A 25,232-nucleotide genomic window follows, 5' to 3' on the forward strand; every position below is an offset into this window, starting at 1 on the left:
TTCCACATTGGCTAGAGGTATAGGGGAGGGTTGAGATCTCACAATACATGTTTGACCCTGTCCGGAACCTCTGGCCTTTGTTAATCTTATATGTTTTTTATGCCCCCGTCGTCGCAGAGGGGGCAATAAGTGTCATCCTTGTCCGTACGTCCCGAACGTCCCCAAAATTGGTTTCTGTTCTCTTTCTTTAGTTTGCCTCAACCAAATGTTATAAAACTTATACATAATTCTTATTACCACAAAACACAGATCAAGTTCGAAATTGAGTGGCGTCACTTTTACCGTTCATGAGTTATGCCCCTTTATAATCATAAAAATTGCTGAATTTTTCATTTCCATTCTCTTAATTTTAGTTTGCCTCAACCAAATGATATAAAACTTATACACAATGCATATTACCACACAATACAGATCAATTTCGAAATTGGGTGGCGTCACTTTTACTGTTCATGAGTTATGCCCCTTTATAATAATAAAAATTACTGAATTTTTGGTTTCCGTTCTCTCAATTTTAGTATGCCTCAACCAAATGTTATAAAACTTATACACAATGCTTATTACCACAAAACACAGATCAATATCGAAATTGGGTGGCGTCACCTTTACCGTTCATGAGTTATGCCCCTTTATAATCATAAAAATTGCTGAATTTTTCGTTTCCATTTTCTAGCTTTAGTTTGTCTCAACCAAATGTTATGAAACTTATACACAATGCTTATTACCACAAAATACAGATCAAGTTTGAAATTGGGTGGCGTCACTTTTACTGTTGTTGAGTTAAAAAATTGCTAAATCTATTGTTTCTGTTCTCTAACTTTAGTTTGCCTCAACAAAATTTTATGAAACTTATACACAATGCTTATAATCACAAAAGGGTCTTAACTATGTGAATCCTGCATCTGTATGTGGAAGTTGACTCATGCATATTTACAAGCGAGGGCCTCTGTGGCCCATAGAGACATTCTCCATTTATTTAATTTTGGTTCATTTGTATGTTTCGGAGTTTAGTGTGATGTCCATTTTCGCTGAACTAGTATACATTATTGTTTGGGGGCCAGCTGAAGCCTGCCTCCGGGTGCAGGATTTTCTCGCTGTGTTGAAGACCCATTGGTAGCCTTGGGCTTTTTCTGCTCTTTGGTCAGGTAGTTGTCTCTTTGACACATTACCCCTTTTCATTCTCAATTTTATTAATTGTCTCAATTGGCTCACTGGCTCGAACATGGTTCAAATCCAATTTGTGACCTTGTGGGTTTAGTAGACAACATGAAGTCTCATTTAAAAGGACCTGTGACCTTTAAAAATGTTTTAAAATTTGCAATGTGGATTGCTGCTGCTTTCAAATATGCTTAAAAATGACTTGGTGGCCTGAGTGGGTACCCCACTGAAGCCTCCTTAATATATGTATCATGAAAATTTAATGACAAATGTGCAGATTTCTATTTTCTTTATTTTGTATAAGTGTATATATATATATATTACACAATACATATTTACATAGGTATAAAAATGTTGTACAAATACACACATATAAATCACAACCAAACAAAAAGTATCACAATACCTTATCCAGGTACATTATTATGCATTAAACATGATGTGTCATTCGTTATAAAACAAAGTATAAAAATATATAAATCGGGATCGACATTATTGTGAGATTGAAATGGTAAATTGTAGATTATCTGACATTTGAGATTGAAATGGTAATTGTAGATAAGATTATCTGACATTCGAGATTGAAATGGTAATTGTAGATTAGATTATCTGACATTCGAGATTGAAACCGTATTTGTAGATTATCTGACAATAACTGTTTGATTGTGAAAGACCAAAATGTTTATATCCCCTCTAAAGACAACTGATTGTTGGTTACCATGCATTTTTAAAATCAATTTGAAATGGTTTTAATGTTGCAAGTTTCAGTTGTGATCACTGTTCCAAAATAATGAAATCTGGTTTATATCACTGCTAAAGTTACACATTACTTCTTACTATACATATGATTGGCAACAACTATAGTTTTTCTTCAAAAAGTTCCAACATTCAACATTTGCTATTCATTGTAAGTGTAAAATGTAATCTGAAAGAAAGTCAAATTGAATACACGCAGTCAAACTTTAATATATCACTTTTAATATAGCACTATTAACTGGGAATGTCTTGTGCATTTAAAATGTTTACAAAACAGAAGTTATACAAAAAATATAAAAAACATACAATACAAAGAAATCATTATCTCTACTCCTGAAAATAAACTTTCTATAAGCTGTTATTTATTGCCATAATTAAGAGATGAATTAATTATGGGCTTTTTGCAAGAACTATATCTTACTGCAATTTATGTGGCAAATGTCCCATGGTGTTCAGGTTCTTGACATTATCAATATTATATTTTAAGGAACTTCTAATCTTCGGTGTTATACATTTGGTATTTATTACTATGGAATAAATAAAATTTCCCAAAATGGCACATTAGCATTCCAAAAAGACAACAGCCTGGCAAGAATGTAAATAACAGGATTTTTATTTCCATCAGATTAACATGGTAGATGCCACCTGATTAAGTCAAAGACATTGCATAATATATGAGACATAATAATGCTAAAATCACTCTTCGTAAACTTCTGTTTCTATACGGAAATCTTCCACTTCTGGCTCAACCAGTCTCCGTGGAGTTGGAGGAGTACTTGATTGGCTACTTCCACTATCGTCATCATTGTCACGGATCACTGCATCAATTGATTCAGGACCAACTATTTCTTGTTCTTGGGGAACAGGTTCTCGTGGTCGAGAATCCATAAATGTTTTTTGCACAGTAGCGTATTGAACTGCAGGGTCTTCAGACACAAATCCTTTATTGTCATACATTGGATGCAAACTCTCTATCAGTATTGGGGGCTCTGGTTGCTATTCAATGATAAATAATTTTAATGTCAATATCAAACAGATAGAAATAAAATGCAGAAGTCATGTCCTGTTTTGATCTCTTTGCTAGGATACTTCAAAAATAATTTTTTTTATTAAATACTGAATATTAAAGGTATATCTCTTTGAAAACAGTGTGATAATAAATATACCATTTATTTACAAAATGTTCAATAATTATCCAAAAATGAGAAAATGTATAACAAATCACTTTTATAGTAGTTATCATTTTGAAATTGAATGTATGAAACTTCTGGTACTAATTTTTTGTTTGAACAAAATTGTATTATAATGTAAAATTAACTTACCTGGTTAAATCTATCTGAATTTCTTCTTTGTACTGAAAGTATAATAACATACAGTTATATATAATAAACAAAATTTCAATTGAAAACAAAATATAAACAAGCCTATTTTGTTACCTGTTTATTACCAAAGAATTTTATCTTGTCAAATGTTAATTATGTTCTTCAACATTTTGTTTTATATTAAAGAAATTCAAATACTGTAAATCAGAAATTTTAGCATCCATTTATTATTGTGATTTTTGGTATGATAGACAAATATTCAAGAGTAATTATTACAATTTCTAGAAATCCTGCTAACAAAAAACGCTATTAAATTTTAAAATGTGAGTTTTGTTTTTTGTGAAACCTATCCTGTTGCTCTTTTGACAATATAAAAAACATCGCAAAAATTTTTGAATTTACAGTGCTTTTAACAATTCACAAAAACTAACCAATTAACTGAATGGTAACAAAATACTTACTTAAATTCTGTTTCATGTTTTGTTTACTTCTGCGTATACAGTAGCAAGCCACAATCACAAATATGATAATAAAGAATAATAAAATCAATACAATTATCATTACAACCATGGCAGGTGTGCCATCAACATAGGTTGGCTCATCATCAGCTACCTTAAAATAGAAAAAATCAATATAATTATCATCACAACCATGGTAGGTGTGTCAACAACATAAGTCAGATCATTGTTAAAATGTTTGCTGTCTTAAAACAGAGTTAGCCTGCAGAAACAAAATGACTGACAGACTAATGGAGTGACCGATGGTTCAAAAACTAAATACCCTAGCTACTTTGTACTGTGGGGTATAATAATGGCCAATTGTTGACTACTAAATATAGAAAAAAGATCAACACAATTTGTTGATTATATCATGCTATTTTCAAAAATAAACCTTTCGGGGCACTGTGTTTGTTTCCAAGCTATAGGCTGTGCAAATCTTTCATATCTTTAAGGATTTAAACAGAAAGAAAACTAAAAAATAGAATTTTTAAATAATGTATGAACAGGTATCTCTTTAAAATGTTTTCAGAGAATTACCATAAAATGTGTCTATAGGGTATCATGCACTTCTCACAATATCACATTTCTATGTTCAGTTAACAGAAACACTGTTAAAAACCCTAATGTGACATGTGATATATAATAGTTCACATCACAAAGAATGCATGAATTAAGTTTTAAGTTGAAGTTCATTGTTAACTACCATAACCAAAATATTTGAACCCAATAGAGATGATTAAATGGATAGACACACAGACCCTAAGTTTATTTGTCCCCCTACTCTCATAGATGGGCTGAAAACAAAAATATGTTTAACCCCGCCGCATTTTTGCGCCTGTCCCAAGTCAGGAGCCTCTGGCCTTTGTTAGTCTTGTATCATTTTTAATTTTAGTTTCTTGTGTATAATTTGGAGTTTAGTATGACGTCCATTATCACTGAACTAGTATACATATTTGTTTAGGGGCCAGCTGAAGGACGCCCCCGGGTGCAGGAGTTTCTCGCTGCATTGAAGACCCATTGGTGGCCTTCGGCTGTTGTCTGCTCTATGGTCGGGTTGTTGTCTCTTTGACACATTCCCCATTTCCATTCTCAATTTTATCTAACTTTTTTTTTGTTACATAACACAGATAACTTTATACTGTAAATTCTGTGAGAAAACTTAATTATCTTACCTTATAAGTCTTTTTATAGAATCAAACAATTTTCTTCTGCATTTGTAAGATAAGTTCCTAATATAATGATAATTTGAATAAAAAGTTCTGCATATAACATGCATGAGTAAAAATTTGCTAATTTCAGAATAAAAAAAATCTAGACTGATCACCTGCAGTCACTTGCAGTCCAAGGTGGCAAAAGATTCCCATATTACCTTAATAATGACAGGTGTGGTATCAACACAAGAGGTAGTATGCCTATCAAGGTTCAAATGGAACAAATAAAATCTGCATCATTGCTTTTGCAAGTTTTTGCCATGGTTGAAACCATTTCTTTTAAAAGTAAAATGAATTGAAATAATCTGTTGCTATATAGCATGTCAATAATATTGTGATCTATCAGGAGACCATTAAAATTCCAAATTATTTGCAGATACGTTTATTTGCATTGAAAGGTGATTATGCTATGATGTAATTTTTTTTCTTTTTTAATAACTTTGTTGGTTTATTTATATAAGAGATGATCAAGTTAAACATTTCAGAGCATAGTTGCCAAGTGACATGGTATTCGTGTGTAATACACGCTTTTTCAACGGTTTACACGCAAGGATTTTGTCACATGGCGTGTACACGCTTTTCACCACTTTACACACTTTTTCGTTGTTTTGATTTTTTGGTCGTTATTGATATCGCGATTCTCGTTTTTTTTTCATTATTAGACGATAAATACCGAAAATTTTGAAGTAATTGTTTAGACGCCATTGTTTTTTTTTCTATAATGATGGGGACAACAGCGAAGGCTCTTAAAGGTAAGTAGTTTTTGATTAGTTTTTACGATTTTGTGACAATCTTTCTTTCAAATTCACTTAGGGGAAATGTCCACAGAAAGAGGTCACTTTCAGGGCCTGTACCGTCGTCTAGAGAGCAGATTGCTAAGCGAAAACGATGTATACGTGCCAAGTCCAAGATAATTTATCAAGATTTATAAATAAAACAGTTAGAGTTTAAATGATCGAGGGACGAGTAACGCATTGTGCACCCTATGTTGCAATCATAACAATACATGTGAGAGGGGAACTACAATGTAGCTATTTGATTAATCATTTAACATGTTTTATCAATAAATGGTAATCAAATTATAAAATATTTTTTTCTTTTTCAGTTTCAAATCTAGCCAACAGATTCCAACAGGCCATAGGGGATGGAAATATCACGGAACTGTTGGATCAGTTCTCATAGTACCAGCTGTCTTCTGATGAACTACCCAGTTTGACCAGGCCATAGCAACATATATAGTTTGTTGGGAGCAATGGCAGAGATTAAAGATGACATTTTAGATGGCAAAAAAACGTTATGACACTCTTTCAAAGCTTGATAAAGCTATTTTAGTTCAGCCAAATATCAATTCTGACTGTGAGAGAGCATTTTCAATTATAAAGAAATTCACACTGAATTCTGATCAGAACTTGACAGTGATATATTGTGTGCCTTGTTATTAAGTAAATGTAATCAAACTGTTGAATACATTAAAAGTTGACAGTTGAATATTGTTTCTTATATTTAATAACAAATTTGTATAATGTGAAGTTATGAACATTGTTCGCATCTACGTCATGCGTTTTCACACGCTTTTTGACATGTCATGTCATGTCATGACATGATTTCTCATTGTCAGAGGTTGGCAAGTATGTTTCAGAGGCGGATTTAGGGGGCCCCCCATTTGTGGGAAAAATTTGATTATTCAGTTAATCACTGAAGAATGACTGGAGCGGGCCCCTCTTATGGCAGTCAGAGGGCCCCCCTTATGAAAAATTTCAGGATCCGCCACTGCATTTTTACGATTTAAGTCCGAAACAAATATCCTAAAAATAAATTTTATCTATGATACTTTCAACTGATGACAATTTTGACATTTGACCATCAATGGACTTTCCTCCTACATTTTTTCTAAAAAAGGTAGGTTTAATGCTGAAAAATTCTCAACAATCTGTATTTAAGAAAGTTTGGTACCAATTGGTTGACAGTTTTTTTTTCAGAGAAGGTTTTCAAAAAGTTTAAATACTACTACAAAATATATTGGACATTAACAGATGGAAATAGGACACATCTTACTGGAGAAGTAACTTGTGACAGATAATGCATTAATCTTTGAATCTGGACTCTTATAAAATAACATTGATACACCTGACTTAGAGAATCTAGCAGTCTGAGTATTTTTATAAGTATACTTACACCTAAAGATTTAATATATAGCAGATCAAATGGTTCTGTGTTCCTGGCTTTCTGAGCATTTAGTATTGAAAGGAGCTGTTCACCAGTATAGATATAATTTGTACTGCTAATGGCTGATAGATACACATCTGACCTGTTAGAAAGACAAAATATAAATATTGTCATCATTTAGATATAACTTGTTTCACTTCATCTATTGTGAAATTAAAAATCTTGCAAATTCTTTGCTTGAGTTAATCTTTCAAGAGCATTTACCACATTCAATTGACCAAAGTCCCCCCCCCCCCCCCCCCCTTAGAAAATTTATAATGTTAAGTGCACAATGAAAATAAAATTGAAAAAAAGAAACTGAAAATACTTTATTTTATCACCTTGCACTTTGTTAACTTGACTAGTTTTCTACAGCATTTAAGTTGATCACTGCAAATTTGGGCCCTTAATGACCCCCTCATCTGCCCTTGTCGCATGACTTACCAGTAAGAATCCAGTTGCTGTCCTGAGGTTAATGACTCCCCTCATCTGCCCTTGTCGCATGACTTACCAGTAAGAATCCAGCTGCTGTCCTGAGGTTAATGACTCCCCTCATCCGCCCTTGTCGCATGACTTACCAGTAAGAATCCAGCTGCTCTCCTGAGGTTAATGACCCGCTCATCTGCCTTTGTTGCATTACTTACCAGTAAGAATCCTTCTGCTCTCCTGAGGTTAATGACCCGCTCATCTGCCCTTGTCGCATGACTTACCAGTAAGAATCCAGTTGCTGTCCTGAGGTTAATGACTCCCCTCATCTGCCCTTGTAGCATGACTTACCAGTAAGAATCCAACTGCTCTCCTGAGGTAAATGCCCCCCTCATCTGCCCTTCTCACATGACTTACCAATAAGAATCCAGTTGCTCTCCTGAGGTTAATGACCCCCCTCATCTGCCCTTGTCGCATGACTTACCAGTATGAATCCAGCTGCTCTCCTGAGGTTAATGATCTCCCTCATCTGCCCTTGTCGCATGACTTACCAGTAAGAATCCAGCTGCTCTCCTGAGGTTAATGACCCCCCTCATCTGCCATTGTCACGACTTACCAGTAAGAATCCAGCTGCTCTCCTGAGGTTAAAGACCCCCTTCCTTTGCTCATGTCTTATGACTTACCAGTATGAATCCTGCTGTTCCCTGAGATTAATGAACCCCTTCCTTAGCACATGTCGCATAACTTACTAGTAAGAATCCTGCTGTTCCCCTGAGGTTAATGAACCCCTTCCTTTGCACATGTCGCAGGACTTACCAGTAAGAATCCTGCTGTTCCCCTGAGGTTAATGACTCCCTCCCTTTGCTCTTGTCTTAGGACTTACCAGTAAGAATCCGACTGCTCTCCTGAGGTTAAAGACCCCCTCCCTTTGCTCTTGTCATAAGACTTACCAGTATAATAATCCTGCTGCTCTCCTGAGGTTAAAGATCCCCTCCCTTTGCTCTTGTCTTAGGACTTACCAGTAATAATCCTGCTGCTCTCCTGAGGTTAACGACCCCCCTCCCTTTGCTCTTGTCTTATGATGTACCAATAAGAATCCAGCTGCTCTCCTAAGGTTAATGACCCCCCTCATCTGCCCTTGTTGCATGACTCACCAGTAAGAATCCAGCTGCTCTCCTGAGGTTAATGATCCCCCTCATCTGCCCTTGTTGCATGACTCACCAGTAAGAATCCAGCTGCTCTCCTGAGGTTAATGATCCCCCTCATCTGCCATTGTCACGACTTACCAGTAAGAATCCAGCTGTTCCCCTGAGGTTAATGAACCCCTTCCTTTGCATATGTTGCATGACTTACCAGTAAGAATCCAGCTGCTCTCCTGAGGTTAATGATCCCCCTCATCTGCCCTTGTCGCATCACTTACCAGTAAGAGTCCAGCTGCTCTCCTGAGGTTAAAGACCCCCTCCCTTTGCTCTTGTCTTAAGACTTACCAGTAATAATCCTGCTGCTCTCCTGAGGTTAGAGATCCCCTCCCTTTGCTCTTGTCTTAGGACTTACCAGTATAATAATTCTGCTGCTCTCCTAAGGTTAAAGACCCTCTCCCTTTGCTCTTGTCTTAGGACTTACCAGTAATAATCCTGCTGCTCTCTTGAGGTTAATGACCCCTCTCATCTGCCCTTGTCGCATCACTCACCAGTAAGAATCCAGCTGCTCTCCTGAGGTTAATGACCCCCCTCATCTGCCATTGTTACGACTTACCAGTAAGAATCCAGCTGTTCCCCTGAGGTTAATGAACCCCTTCCTTTGCATATGTTGCATGACTTACCAGTAAGAATCCAGCTGCTCTCCTGAGGTTAATGATCCCCCTCATCTGCCCTTGTCGCATCACTTACCAGTAAGAGTCCAGCTGCTCTCCTGAGGTTAATGACCCCCTCATCTGCCATTGTCACGACTTACCAGTAAGAATCCAGCTGCTCTCCTGAGGTTAAAGACCCCTTCCTTTGCTCATGTGTTATGACTTACCAGTATGAATCCTGCTGCTCTCCTGAGGTTAAAGACCCTCTCCCTTTGCTCTTGTCTTAGGACTTACCAGTAATAATCCTGCTGCTCTCTTGAGGTTAAAGACCCCCTCCCTTTGCTCTTGTATTAGGACTTACCAGTAATAATCCTGCTGTTCCCCTGAGTTTAAAGACCACCTCCCTATGCTCTTGTCTTATGACTTACCAGTAAGAATCCTGCTGCTCTCCTGAGGTCACATGGTCTTTTACAGCAGATATACAAACAAACTTAAAAACTGAGCTTCCATCAGAATTTTTCAAACTTTCAAATGTTCTGAAAAAAAAGACACACACACACTTTAATCCATGTTAATATTGTCAAGTTAAACTCGATTAAAAATTCATTTACATTATGTTGGCTATTTTCTTTAAATTCTGTTTTGAATCAATATATATTAAACTTTCTTTATCTTAAAGGGGCACTAGCTGTCAAATTCATGTTCACCGATTTGACTCAAATTCTCATATTTGATTAACAACATACTAAAACGTATATCCAAATTATAAAAAGCCCTAAATAAATAATTTACAATGCATGGGCTTGATAATATGCATCATCATTTCCTGTGTATTTTAGTCTAGACGACATCTAATTAACCATCAAGGTGACCTCCAAAGACTGCCGACAGTAATATAACCCGATATAAACATAAATATAGATATAAATATTTAGCGAACTTGTGCATTTGGATTTTTCTAGGTCTGTTTGATTTCATATTATAGGTTAAAAATATATGTTAATCATTGTTTTTACCGGTATAAGAATGAGTTTTTGTGGATCGAATCAGTCAATCAAATGGTTTACCCTTGTTTCACTTTCAATGTTGACATTCTTTTCCTTCTAATAAAACGAACACGCCTAATTCATGCGTAACCCATCTCTAGCTAAGGGGTTAAATTGAAGGTCACATGAATAAGGATCCTATGAAGTCGAATTATTCACTTGCAAGTGAATAATTCATCAGCAATGTTTCTTAGCTTATTTTGACAAAATTGAACCAAACTGGCATCTAAAAGTGAATTATTATTTCACTATTTCACTTTCATTAATGATTGAACCCAAAAAATTCATATTTTATTTTTTTGATATATCTCGTAGCTAATGCCCCTTTAAGTATCATCACCAGATGAATCATAAATAATTTAATGATTACCATACTACAGGGCAAAGAAATTCCCAGCTATAATTAACAAAACAAGTGACCCCAGTGGCAACATGATAACAAAAATTAGATTCTGGATATGTAATTATATAATGTTAACAGCTACAGTATGCATTTTTTTCTTCCTTGGTGTAAAATTAATCATATTTTAAGTTAGATCTATTCCATATAAATTTAACTGGTAAAAAGGATGAACACCAGATTACATAAGCTATCAATTTGACCTTGTATGTAATAATATAGGATACTGTTTTCACATACAGTTGCTGTCTCTGCTTTTTCTATAGTATTTGTGTCTGGCAATTGTAGTGTATTAAAGAAAATATTTTTCCTGTTAACTGTTTTTCTTAGTGCTTGTTTTTTACTTAATTAAAAGTATTGTATCGCTAGATCTATTTTTACGTACGTTTTAATTTGATCAACAAACTGTCTGACTTCTAACGGAGGCTGTGTTATAACAAGTTCTACTTCGTTACCTTCTTGTGTCACAAAAATCTAAAAAATTCAAATTCATTACATTCAGGGCATGCCATTTTCATCATTTTTCTATGATGCTATCTTGTGACTTTAACATTTGAAATGAATAAGGTTCATATTGTAACAAAAGGTCAAACAATGTACTGTTTGATAAAGAACGGGTGTAACAAAACTCAAGGCATATTAGCCTTTTAAACTCTATGACCATACACAGTCCTTTGACCTTGAGATTTATCTTCATGAATTTGACATTGAAAATTCCCAGTTTTTGAAATTAAATACACATTGTACGACATAGGATGCTGTCCTGTGAACTTGAAATGGATTAACATGTTAAGTATTACAACTTTTATTTTCCATCACATTTGGTAGCATGTGACAAGACTGTTATTAGTTTTTAGTTACACATACCAAAACATCAGACTCATCAGACAGCTGCTTATCTGTTGCCCTGACAACCAAGTTAAACTGGTTAACTCCACGACTAATAAAGTCTGCCATTAACTTCCTATTGTAGATAACCCCAGTGTTACTTCCTATTTCCAGCCCATCATCACTGTTACCAGATTTTATGCTGTATTGGACTCCACCAAAGGAATCTTGATCTTTGGCATACACAGTAACAATGCTTTGTCCAATAGGGGCTCTTGTAGATATACCTATCAAAATTAACAAAATAATTTATCTATAAAAACTTTAACCACAGACTGTAATCAAATGTTAACTGCAAAAAACCAAACACGAAACAAAGTCATTTTATCATTCAAATAGAAAAATTTGGAAAAAATATTTCAAATTTAGCTATGGATACCATCTTTGAATCATGAAGAAGCTTCTGTCCAAGTTACATAAAATTCCGTTAAGGTTTGACAAAATGATTAATGTCTAAAAGAACTTTAACCACAGACTGACATAAAGGGATGTAGGATCCCTATGTCTTGCTTTAGGCTAGTCAGAAATATATAACAATTGGAACAATGATAGTATAATTTTGCACATTGCCCTACATTTTCAGCAAGGACATTTTTTTTAGGATAAAAATAAAAAAAAGTGATTTTTTTGGAACCTAAAAAATAAAAAATATTTTGAAAACATTATCTATTAAAATTACCACAAATAAATATTTGAAAAACTAAAGGGTTATTCATATAAAGCATGATGAAAATATGATAACATAATTTCAAATTACTAAGTGGTTATTTTCAAACATAACTTAAAATTCTAAACATGCATTTTATATGTTTAAGTTGGTAAAAAGGGAAATGAAATCCCTACAAAAGTTTTTGTTACAAAACTTTTTTTCTGAAGTATTAGAGGGACACATAGAAATTCTATAACTGTTCTTTCAATTATAATCAGGGAGAGATGATAATTTAATTTACAGAAGTAGACCATGTAACATCTGAAGACACTTACACCCAGTATAAGATGACTGTTCAAATTCTGGTGGAGCATCGTTGGTATTCCTTATGTTGATTATAACCTGTACTATATCAGGTGAAAGTGCTCGCTTCCTCCTGTTAGTTACCACGGTATAGTCGCTGACATTATTAGTGGCATGGACATCTAGGATGTATTGTTTTTGTTGTTCACTGTCCACAGCAGCAGCAAGCTTCATCACTCCTGTTATCTTGTCCAGAGAAAATTTTCCTTTCTCATTTCCACCTGTAAAATAATTCCTGTTGTTCAATGTTGTACAATAAAAGAGGGAGGATATGGCGAAATGTCATGAACATACAATAACTGATTAAAGAGAAATTGATTTAAGGAGAACACAATCCAATCTAGACAGAGTTTCATACAGATAAGCAGATGTGTTGATGGATAAGGATTAATCTTTATGCTTCAGCAACATTTTTAACATGACATAAATTTTTAGCTTCCAATACAAATCATATATATATATAATTTCAAATGGGTAACTGTTTTATATTTTGTAAAATCCATATGAATTAAAAAGTGATAATAAAGTTACTCTATATAATATACACTGATGCTAAAATATTCAGGCTTTCTACCCATCTCTTTATTAGCATTCTTACCTATGATGTAATAGAATATCTTTGGGTTTTCATCGTTGTCTGTCGCAATAGCTTCCCCAATTTTATCACCAACATTAACATTCTCCGACACGGTAATTTGTATAGGTCTGGTACTACCATCCTGTGCATCAAAGATCATTTATTTTACAATTGTATTCATGTTTAATTTTATTTTTATATTTGTAATCATAATTTCATTCTTTTCATTTTCTCATAGTTTGCTATAATTCCTTTACAAATATTTTTCATTCCATTATCGCATGACCTTACATCACAGCAAAGGAGTTTCCTACACACATACTATCAGTATAACACTGTATTGTATTTTTAAATAGTCACGACATAACTCACATTTTTCACATTCCTATTGTTATTCTTGACTATGAATTCTTTAATTTTTCACAAATATGAATTTTGGTACAGCCAGTATAATGGTTTATGAATTAAATGATAAAAAGAGTTATGACCCTCCAGTTCAAATGTCAAAATGATATGTGACTAACAGTCTTACATAGTAATACCTTCATACCAAATGTTGCAAGCATTTGTAGAGAGATTAAAAAGTTATGACCCAGACAAGGTTGTAAGAGTACAAGAAGACCAGGAAGGAAAAGAAGAAGATAAATCTCTTGAAAACAATATGTTTCTCTTTTTTGAAGGTGTGTCATAATAAAATTATACATTCTTACTTGTAATTGAGGGAATTTTGGAATGTTATCATTAACATCTTTAATCTGAATAGTAAGGTATCTTGTAGCATCCAGTGGAGTTGGCGTTCCACGGTCTTTAGCCATTAGGAGAAGCTGAAATAGAAATCTATTGTAAAACATCTGAAATAAATAGCAAAGTATCCAGAAGCTTCCAAAACAATGAAATATATACATAAGTTAATATTCTACAAAGACAGTATGACAGCCATAAATGATATTCGATAATCAATAAAAGGTATTAACTTCAATATAAATAGTTTTTTATCAATTATAATTCATTTAATGAAACCAAAAAAATAAATCTCTTAACACTTTTATTAAATGTATATTCAGGACAGGAATAAGAACCCTGCTTTGCACTAGGCCAATAGGTAGAGCTGAATTTTTAACAAAGTTTTTTTATAAAAGTAACTCAGGGCCAATAAGTCTTTACTATTATTCCAAGATTTTGTGTGCTTATCAGGGAAGCTGTTTTTATTCTCTGGTTTGTCCCAGATGGGGATCAACCCACAACCTATGATATCGAGACAAGCATGCTACCATGAGACCACTGAGGAGTATGAGCTAGTTCTCATGCAGAATAGAAAAGCTTGTGTGAGAATTTACATAATAATATCAATGGTGATTTGGTATAGTTTTCTCCCTTTCAGAGAGATTACAGGAAAGTAAAATAAAAGTTGATGCAAACATCCCAGAGCAATTATTTCTGTAACACTCCATACCTATATAATCATTACTGATAATTCAATATAAGTCAATTTCAGAACTTTCCAAAAATCTGGTACATCAAGCTACCGATAATATATTATACTTGCCACATATCTAGGAACTTGTTCCCTGTCGTACACTATTCTTGCACTGATTACACCAGTAATAGAATTAATCAGGAACTCATCCGTTTGATTGGTAAATATTCCACCAGCAAAGAATCCATAATCAATAATACCATTATTACCTTTGTCTGAATCCTCAGCGTGTACATCATAAACAATCATTCCAAGATACTGATTCTGTAATGTAAAGAAATACCTCAGACTACATCCTCAGTCTGTACATCATAAACAATCATTCCAAGATACTGATTCTGTAATGTAAGGAAATACCTCAGACTACATCCTAAGTCTGTACATCATAAACAATCATTCCAAGATACTGATTCTGTAATGTAAAGAAATACCTCAGACTAAATCCTCAGGATAAACAATCATTCCAAGATATTCTGTAATGTAAAGAAAAACCTCAGACAACATCCTCAGTGTGTACATCATAAACAATCATTCCAAGATACTGATTCTGTAATGTAAAGAAAAACCTCAGACTAAATCCTCAGGATGTACATCATATACAATCATTCCAAAGTACTATTTTTTTAATGCAAAGTAAAACCAGTCATCAACTTTATTAACACAGTTTACACAGTGACAGTTGGACTAATGGTAAGACATATTTAGATGTTGATTGCTATAGCTTTACATGTACTGACTAATGAAGTGTAAGATTACCTCCAGTACACTGACAGTCATATTCTGATCTGGTGGAATAACCCATCTTGGTGGAGAATTTGTGGCCTCCAAGACTGTTATCTGTACATGGGCTGTATGAGTATATGGTCCATTACCATCTTGGTCTCTGGCTTGTACAATAAAGGTATAGACACCAGAATTCCTTAACAGACTCTTGGCTACTCTGATTCTTCCTGATTTCTCAGCAATACTAAAGAAACCTGGGAAAAAATGTCATAGAACATATTTTAAATGCATTAACTTTGTAATTAAAGAACCTTTAGTGAGCAACTCACATCCCCCTCCCTACACGCACACATGCAAAAGAACTTTACCTAACCTGTTGGCATAGTTTTTTGCAATTCATTCATTGTATCACGTATTAAATAAGTCATAGGGTAATAACTGAAAAAATTTTTTTTTTGTTCTTTAAAAATTTGAAGTGAAAAAAGTGAACTTGTAACCATATAATTAATATTGATACTGATTTTTGACATTGTCCGAAACATTACTGATATAAATCTTTGATAAAAATCTGTCAAGAATTGTTCATTTGAAAGCGCTTACAATACACTTTCCCTTATAACCAATAGTTCCAAGGGCATAACTCATAAAAATTGTCAATCAGCACTGATTTTTTAACTTGTTCTAGACATTGCTGATATAAACCTTTGATATGAATTTGATGAAAATCTGGCAAGAATTGTAGATGAGAGTGCTTACAATGCAATTTTCAATATAATCAATATTTCCAAGGGGAATAACTCTTTTAAAAATAGTTGATTGGCACTGATTTTCGAACATGTCCCAGACATTGTCTATATAAATCTATGATATGTGTTTCATGAAAATCTGTCTAGAGTTGTACAGATGAAAGGGCTCACAAGACCACACAGACAGATGCAGGGCTTCCAAAAATTATTTGAGCCAGCCGGACATTTTTTTTGTCTTATTACGATTTTAATGCCTTAAAGGGGCACTAGCTGTCAAATTCATGTTCACCGATTTGACTCAAATTCTCATATTTGATTCATAACAATGTAAAACATTTATCCAAATAATAAAAAGTCTAAAATAAACAATTTACAGGGCATGGGCTCGATAATATGTAGTTCGTTTCGTGTGTATTTTAGTCTAGACACCATCTAATTAACTATAGAGTTGAACTCCGAAGACCTCCAATGGCCATAATAAGTGATATAAACATAAATATAGATATAAATATACAATGAAATCGTGCAATTGGATTTTTCTAGGTCGGTTTGATTTCATATTATAGATTAAAAATATATGTTAATCATCGTTTTTACCTGTATAAGAATTAGTTTTTGTGGATCGAATCAGTCAATCAAATGATTTACCTTTGTTTCACTTTCAATGTTTACATTCTTTTTCTTTAAATAACAACACACGCACAATTCATGCATTATCCATCTCTAGCTAAGGGGTTAAATTGAAGTTCACATGAATACGGATTCAATGAGGTTGAATTATTCACTTGCAAGTGAATAATTCATCATCAATGTTTCTTAGCTTATTTTAACAAAATTGACATATACTGGCTGCTAAAAGCGAACTATTATTTCACTATTTCACTTTCATTAATGGTTGAACAAAATAAATCATATTTTAGATTTTTTATATATCTCGTAGCTAGTGCCCCTTCAAGACTTAGTAACAAAATGCAACCATAGTAATCAGTTGGGCATCATATAAATTATGATTGACACAAAAATAATATTTAACTTGATTTTTTATATAAATTCGATGTTCTGGCGTTAACTGTTAAATTGACAGTGCACCATTCGAAGTGTGCAACATCAGCGTACTTATATCTGACTTAAACTCTTTATTTATGCAAAATTACGCTGACAATTACTTCACTTTCTTTTTTAAAAAGTACATTTTCCTAATACTGGATGTTGACTTGAAAATGGTAAAACACGGACCAGAGACGGATACGTGAAATCCGTCTACGTTTACAAAGCACGATTGAGTTTAAGTAGCTCTCTCCGTGTTTTTTCTTCAGGAAAATACTCGAAATGAACATTAGATAAAGGTATCAATGACATTTTTAGCATTTTTGAAAATTCAGATGCATAATTAAATCTCACACCTGCGCACGAGTGTACTAGTTCAAACAACATGGTTCTGTCGATTTTTCATTTAAAACCATTATAACTACCTTTTCAAATTTTCATCAAATCATATTTATATACATTTTCTAATAATCTAAATCTGGTTGACTAAATTAATTAGATGCAAACCGCTGAAAATCAAGAAAACAACTTTTAATAGACCGATCAATGTCCAGTACAAAATAGTTTACCTGTTGCCTGAACAGGTAAATTTCAGCTGTCAGAGAACTAATTAACCTTGATTGTAATGAGAGGGTATTAAAGTAGGGTTTGTTTTGATAGTAATTATTCATCATTTCACTAAAATGACCGGAAATGTGTGGCTGTTTAAGGCAAAAGGTCAGGTAAAAAAAATCGCATAAACTTCAATTTTTTTTCTGAAATATGTTAAAATGTCTGTTTCAGCCTCGGCACAAAAAGTCATTTATATAATTTACTGGACAAGTCGGGACAATACGACTGTTTTGAAAGCCCTGGACAGATGCCTTGTATTTATGTCCACCCCAATGTGTTGCGCGAGGGGACAACAATTAAATCAATTCAGGGACCAAGAATTGCGCCCCATTTCAGATTCTCTTCAGCATGTACATATTATTCAATAATGCCAATATTCTGATTATTGTGTTATAATAAGATAAAGTGTATAAGCTATTTACAATCTGGATCTCCAGTGTTATTAGATATAGTGTAGCTATTTACCTGTTGGATCTCCTGTGTTATTAGATATAGTGTAGCTATTTACCTGTTGGATCTCCTGTGTTATTAGATATAGTGTAAGCTATTTCTGCATTATATCCTATATCAGCATCTGTGGCAAATACTTGTAAGACCTGGATTCCAACAGGTACTGTCTCAATTATTGTAGCCACATAATTGGACTGAGTGAAAACTGGTGGATTGTCATTTATGTCATCCAATGAGATATATACCTGAAAAGATTGTTATTTATGTCATCCAATGAAATATAGACCTGAAAAGATTGTCATTTATGTCATCCAATGAGAGATATAGACCTGAAAAGATTGTTATTTATGTCATCCAATGAGATATATACCTGAAAAGATAGTTATTTATGTCATCCAATGAGATATATACCTGAAAATGTAATGTACAATGTTTATCTTATTTCAATTCCTTAATTTCTACTGGTAAGTAAGATTCTGAACTTACAACCAATACCATTAGAGTGAAAACTGTACCAATTGAGAAAAAAGATGCATTGAATGATCTGGACTATCAAGGATATGAAAGATACTGCTGTATTGAATGAATTTAAAAGCTGTAGTACGTAGTAGAAAAATTTTAGGTAATAAACTGTTGACACAGAGATATGTCTCACCTATCGGCATAAAATTCAGAAAAAGACAATCTGATGGACAGCAACACTGCTTATCAATTCAAAGTCGCTGGACTATGATCTTGTGGGTAGGGCCTAGAAATGGTCGACAAACTGAAATGTACTGATAAATGCAACTCTACAAAATATCATTGATCTGTCACAAGCAGTTCTTATCAAACTGACTTCAGCAAAAAACTTAACATTGAAAATTGCTTATCAATTCAAAGTCACTGGACCATGACTTAGGGGGCAGGGCCTCAAAATAGTCGTCAAACTGATATTTACTGATAGTAATACAACTTCATATTAAATATCAATGATCTATCACAAGTAGTTCCTATCAAACTAACTTAAGCAGAAAACTTAACATTGAAATTTGCTAGTTAATTCATAGTTGCTGGACCATGACCTAGGGGGCAGAGCCTCGAAAAAGTCATCAAACTGATATGTACTGATAGTGATGCAACTTTATTTTAAATATCAATGATCTATCACAAGTAGTTCCTATCAAACTAACTTAAGTAGAAAACTTAACGCCACAGCAGCAGCCGTCACCGAAAAAGCAATCCTTATGTCTCCCTTACCGCGATGAGATACCATGACTTTTGTCGCAGGCGAGACAAAAATGGTATTCTCAATTTTTTTTCTCGTTCTGGAGTTGCTCAACTGCAAAGATGCAAAACAATATACAATCCCTACTACATTGTATTGTAAACTATGTATTTTATATTATGAAATACTGAATCTTCATTTCAAAACAAAAGTAGTTGATTCATTATTAGAGATTTCTAATATGTTAAACTTACCCTGACATTAGTAAATCTCCTAACAGAAGCATCTAGAGGACTGTCATAAGCTGTCACTTGTACATCTATCTGTGGTGTAGTCTCCCTGTCTAGTACTGCACCTGGGGCAACAGTGATCTCTCCCTACAAAGCAATATGGATCATTAACAAACTAACCATGTCAGTCCCAATGCTTTACATCAAACTTTACTTATAAGTTGGAAGTTTTTCATTTTATCCAATTTATTTTTTTTGTACAGTCGATTCCGGTTATTTGCTTAGCCTATTTGTCAGACAAAATTATGCAATTAAGCGGAGTATGCTTTTATCCGAAAGGCCAAATTACGGAGTCAAATAACATCGATAGTATAGATCAGTAAAGGAAATTCCTGAAGAAAGATGAACATCCATAATCCACTTACAATATATCGAATATTGATTTATTCTAATAAAAGTTATATGTCTAGTGTCATACATGTTATTGTATTTTGTATTCTTTCAATAAAGTTTCTAAACACATTTTGTATGAGTTTATTTGCGTACCGACGTTTTCTTTACCTGGGATACGACAATAGAACAAATTGTTCTAAAAATAGATTTGTTTCTATGACCCGTATGTACAATGTACATTGTTTCGCTTTGGTTAAAATAAACTGTTTAACAATACTACACAGTTTATAATCATTTTTTAACAATAAATGTGTAATGAACTGCCTTTGGTATGCAGTATTTACCGCCTACACAGTGATGTAACACTGTTTCTTAAACTCGTTATTTTTGTATATATGCAAAGCAGTAAACAGGTAATGGGGCCCTGTACGGGTTATTTGCTGGACACGAGTGTTGAAAGTGAGAAAATATAATAATTAGAAGTAAATGTTCTTTTCAAAAAATATTAAAAATAAATGATTGATGTAAAAAATTCTTCAACCATATATAAATGCCCTGTAATATTTAACATAAATGCAGATCACCCCAAGCCGAATTACGAGAGTACACATTGGAGAATGATCCATAACTAGCAGGCATTATTGTTTTTAAAATTCACCCCAAATGTAATCTATGGTTAATGTTTGAAATACAATCAATAATTAACACCTTTTGAGCTAGAATTGTAGTGTTTTTACAACAATTACCTGTTTGACATTTTTATGACCTCGAGGCTTAAAATAGAACATGGGAAACTTTACCTGTGTACACATCGAGGCTTATTTTATAACCAAATTCAATCATATAAACACCAAAGAAACTGTTTTAAAACTTTATTAAAATAATAACGAAATAATGATGCATTCAAGAAAAATATACTCAACAAATTGCCGTTTCCAGTCAAAAATCTTGTCAGTTTTAACTAAGCATATCTAGCTGGCGATTATTTTGTATGCAAATACCCGAAAGGCCACTTGTAGAGCTATGCATATAATCGGACACTTTTACATTAGATGAATGGGAAATGGTTTTGTGAAGGAGAAAATTATGCAATTAACCGAATTATGCTATTAAGCGGTATGCAATTAAGTGGAGTCGACTGTAATAAAAACTCACCCCTGGACTTTAATATATTGTCAAAGAGAATGCCAGTCTACACATTAAATTTATTTTGTCCTTATCTATACAATAACCCTGGGAGCATTACATGCAATTTTCAGCAAGGAAACCCTTAGTTTAAAACATTATTAAATATCTGATCTTCGGTCAATTTTCAGCAATACTACTAAAGTGGTTCACTGGAAAGTTCCCAATATATTGTGAATACTTGCAGAGGTATCATTAATTAGGAATCTGTTCAATGGATCTTTCATTTCATTCTTACAACACGATTGTCTCCCTAGGAGAGTTCCCCACATATTGTGAATACTTACAGTGGTATCATTAATTAGGAATCTGTTAAATGGATCTTTCATTTCATTCTTACATCACGATTGTCTCCCTTGGAGAGTTCCCCATTTATTGTGAATACTTACCGGTACTGACACTGTAATCATTAATCAAAAATTTGATCAAGGGATCTTTCATTTCATATCATACAAGACCATAAACTCTCTAGGAGAGTTCGCCATATATTGTGAATGCTTACAGTGGTATCATTAATCAGGAATCTGTTCAAGGGATCTTTTATTTCATATCTTACAACACCATAGTCTCCCTTATCAGCATCGTTAGCCAGTACAGTGACAACAGATTTTCCTGCACCTTCACCTTCATTAATTCGTGCAGTGTAAGATGTCTGAAAAAAAAATGTGATCTGCAGTAAGTAACAATAATAAATTGTGTAATGAGTCTAATATCCTAGAGATGACAAACAGATGCAGCTATTCAAAAATTTCATACAAATATTCTCTTTTGATGAGGTACATGTAGGGTTATAATCAAATTTGAAAAACTGATTGCTAAGCCCTATAAGTAACCTGAATATCAAGTTTAGTTTTTTAAAAGTAAATAACACAACTTCTGTAGTCTGCACCAAAATCTTTTCCGACTTCTAGTCCGAAGACCAATATTCCAACATTTTTCTTATGTAGCTAAACAAAGTTTTGCAAAAACTTACAAGTCCAAATAAAATTTTACTAGTCTGGGGCATCACACTAGTGGCTAATGGTGCAGACTGCCTTATGACACATTAGTATTATTGTAGTATGTTTTCTAAATGAATAGGACTTTGAACTGAAAAACATATTTGCATGAAGAAAAGGTTGAAAATTGATATTCCTAATGTAATGTGCAACCTGGAGAGAAAAAGATAAATTAAAAAACAGGGGTCCCCAAGTTGAACTAAGTGTTTGACCATTAGTTTCATGGTACAGTTTCCTTCCTTAAATCACCCTCTGGTAGTAGTGAATAATCGTGCAAACTATCAAAACTAAGCTCCAAGGGGTTTTAAAGTTAGAGAGCAGAAAAAATTTGTGATGGGTGCATGGATGGATAACCTTATTACTATAGGTCTTCACCTGATTCATAGGCAAGGCTATAATTATCAAGTTATTGAAAGTAAATCAAATATTTGTCTTAATTTTCTAGTTTAAGCTAGTTTATCCCTTCTGAAAATTTGAGCCCACAAAGCAGAAAAACAGGTATTTAAGTCACTTTATGAATAAGTCAAATATAAAATGTTTCCATAGAATAATGAAAACTTAAATCCTGGACATTAAAAATTTACAATATTCTTAATTTATATATCTTTCATTCTTACCTGTGTAAAAATAGGTGAGTTGTCATTAATGTTACGAATTGTGACATAAACAGTTGTAGAAGCACTAAGTCTGGGAACACCAGTATCGTATACAAGTGCTGTGAAGTAAGTTTGTTCAATTTTCTCAAAGTCTATCCTACTAGAAACACTTAGTACACCTATAAAAACAAAAAAGTTCAATCAGAAATAATACAACAATGATTTTATTGAGTTGACTTACCTGATGTTGCTCCACCTGACATTTATTGGATTCCCCCAAGTTTTTTTATTTGATTTGATTTTTGGTGTTTTAAAGCCACTTTTAAGCACCGCTTTTGGGCTATATCGTGGCGGCCAGTTTTTATTGGTGGAGGAAGCCGGAGCGCCCGGAGAAAACCACCGACCTTCGATAGGAAAACTGACAATCCTAGTCAATTAAGATTGGAGTCGAGTGCACCCGCACGAGTGGGGTTCGAACTCACAACCTCAGTGTTGACTGGCTAGTGATTACAGTGTAACTACTTAGACCACTCGGCCACTGAGGCCCCCCCAAGTTTTTTGTATACTATGATTCATTTATTTTCGTGGGTACCAATTTTCGTGGATTAAGGAATACATACATTTTCATGGATATTTGATTTCGTGGTTTTGCCACAGTTTGCATACAAGCCTATAGAAAATTCATAATTCATTGAACATTTAAATTCGTGGTTCATCTAAACCGACAAAATCCACGAAAATTGGTATTCCACGAATAATAATGAATCCTAAGTATTCCAAATGAATTACAGGTTTGGAAATATCAGTAAACTACTGTCAGTTCTTCTAAAACTGTATAAATACTGCTTCTGAAACCTCATACTTAATTTCTCACATGTGCATTCAGTATGTATTTCCGAACTTTTAATTCATGCTATAAGTTAATGTATTTATTATAATTTTAGGCCACTGACCTTTACAAGTTTAACACTTTTCACTAATGAGACCCTGCTATAATTTTTTGATAAACAGGAAAATGGTAAGGGAAAGATGTGAAACACATCACACAGTAAAGCATGCTCACATTAAGTTGCTACCTAATTTCAGGAAGCTCTGATTTATAGATTTCTGAGAATAATGTGACGACAATTTTATATCTGGCCATTACTTGTAAGAACATTTTACTTATTCAGTAAATAGGAAGTCAAATGATGATTGTCAGAACACATTATACAGTATAATACCTTGACAGGAAGCTTGCTATCAAATTTCAGGAAGCTATGATTTGGGAAAAAGAGAAGAAAGTTTCATGGGTAGGACAGACAGACAGGAGTAAAAAAGTATAAATACTCTCTTTATTCAGGGCTAGGGTATAATAAATAATTCTATATGCCTGATATTTGTTCATAGATGGAAAATATAGTAGATACATTCAGATTTTTGGTTTTCACTATTTTGTTTTCTATTTGTGATATGATAATTCATTGTACTCTTGGATACTTGATTTCGAGGTACTGGCAATTTTTAAGATACAAGCTAATAGGAAATTTGTATTTTATTGCACTTTTAAATTTGTGGTTAGCCTACCAACAAAATCCACAAAATTTAGTACCCCAGGTACAGTAATAAATGCAAAAGAACTGATTTCTGCTGTGAAGCTCATAAAGGCTATCTTGATGTTTCTTTTTTTTATGGCTTAATATAAAAATAAGGAGATGTGGTATGATTGAGAAAACTATCCACCAAAGTTCAAATTGATGTTTACTGTTGTAAATAATTACCTGTTTGGAATCCTATAGCAAAGAAGTTAGATGGGTTATAAGGCAGTGAATATTCCGCTATGGCATCGTCTTGATCCCTAGCAAGTAAAGCCATGACAAATGTCCCAATTGGTCGCTCTTCATCAATGGTTATGTTACCGTGAGGTAGGAACTCTGGTGCCTGATCGTTATACTCCAAGATGTTTATAATCAAAGTACCTATAAATATTAGCATCTTCCTAGTATATCGATTGATAATATTTTAAATTTTCTATAAATTTTTTAATAATTTATCAACTCTCTTAATCATTATATCATTTATAAACCTATTACTCATAGATCCCTGTTTACTGTAATTGCCACTTATATCAATGACCATCATCATCAACAGGGACTAATTTCTCTTCTGTTTTTTCAGCTCTGAACAGTAAAAGAACTGTAGTTATCTTTTCTTTTTTGCTTTAAGATTGCCTACAATGTTATCAGTAACAATCACAGATATTGGTAAACCATAACCTTCAGCTCGTCCAACTTTACAG

The 25,232-nt window shown here is 33.6% G+C and overlaps 1 protein-coding gene across 4 annotated transcripts in view; it reads right to left on the reverse strand.

The window, feature by feature from the left end:
* Positions 1-1,429: 1,429 nt before the first annotated feature.
* LOC127709896 (protocadherin Fat 4-like) overlaps positions 1,430-25,232 on the reverse strand; it is a 51,671-nt gene continuing 27,868 nt past the window's right edge. For all 4 annotated transcript variants that reach the window (XM_052215579.1, XM_052215580.1, XM_052215576.1 and 1 more), the window contains 17 exons: positions 24,715-24,912; positions 22,976-23,133; positions 21,863-22,012; positions 19,807-19,929; positions 18,404-18,590; positions 15,524-15,744; positions 14,837-15,031; positions 14,001-14,114; positions 13,312-13,432; positions 12,686-12,934; positions 11,681-11,928; positions 11,199-11,287; positions 9,796-9,903; positions 7,120-7,252; positions 3,695-3,845; positions 3,234-3,265; positions 1,430-2,907 (listed from right to left, as the gene is read on the reverse strand). In XM_052215579.1, the coding sequence (XP_052071539.1) occupies positions 2,608-2,907; positions 3,234-3,265; positions 3,695-3,845; positions 7,120-7,252; positions 9,796-9,903; positions 11,199-11,287; positions 11,681-11,928; positions 12,686-12,934; positions 13,312-13,432; positions 14,001-14,114; positions 14,837-15,031; positions 15,524-15,744; positions 18,404-18,590; positions 19,807-19,929; positions 21,863-22,012; positions 22,976-23,133; positions 24,715-24,912 (2,777 nt within the window). In that variant the 3' untranslated portion in view covers positions 1,430-2,607. The remainder of the gene's footprint in view (positions 2,908-3,233; positions 3,266-3,694; positions 3,846-7,119; positions 7,253-9,795; positions 9,904-11,198; positions 11,288-11,680; positions 11,929-12,685; positions 12,935-13,311; positions 13,433-14,000; positions 14,115-14,836; positions 15,032-15,523; positions 15,745-18,403; positions 18,591-19,806; positions 19,930-21,862; positions 22,013-22,975; positions 23,134-24,714; positions 24,913-25,232) is intronic.

Source organism: Mytilus californianus, unplaced genomic scaffold (genome assembly GCF_021869535.1).
Source record: "Mytilus californianus isolate M0D057914Y unplaced genomic scaffold, xbMytCali1.0.p SCAF_7, whole genome shotgun sequence".
Lineage (NCBI taxonomy): Eukaryota > Metazoa > Mollusca > Bivalvia > Mytilida > Mytilidae > Mytilus > Mytilus californianus.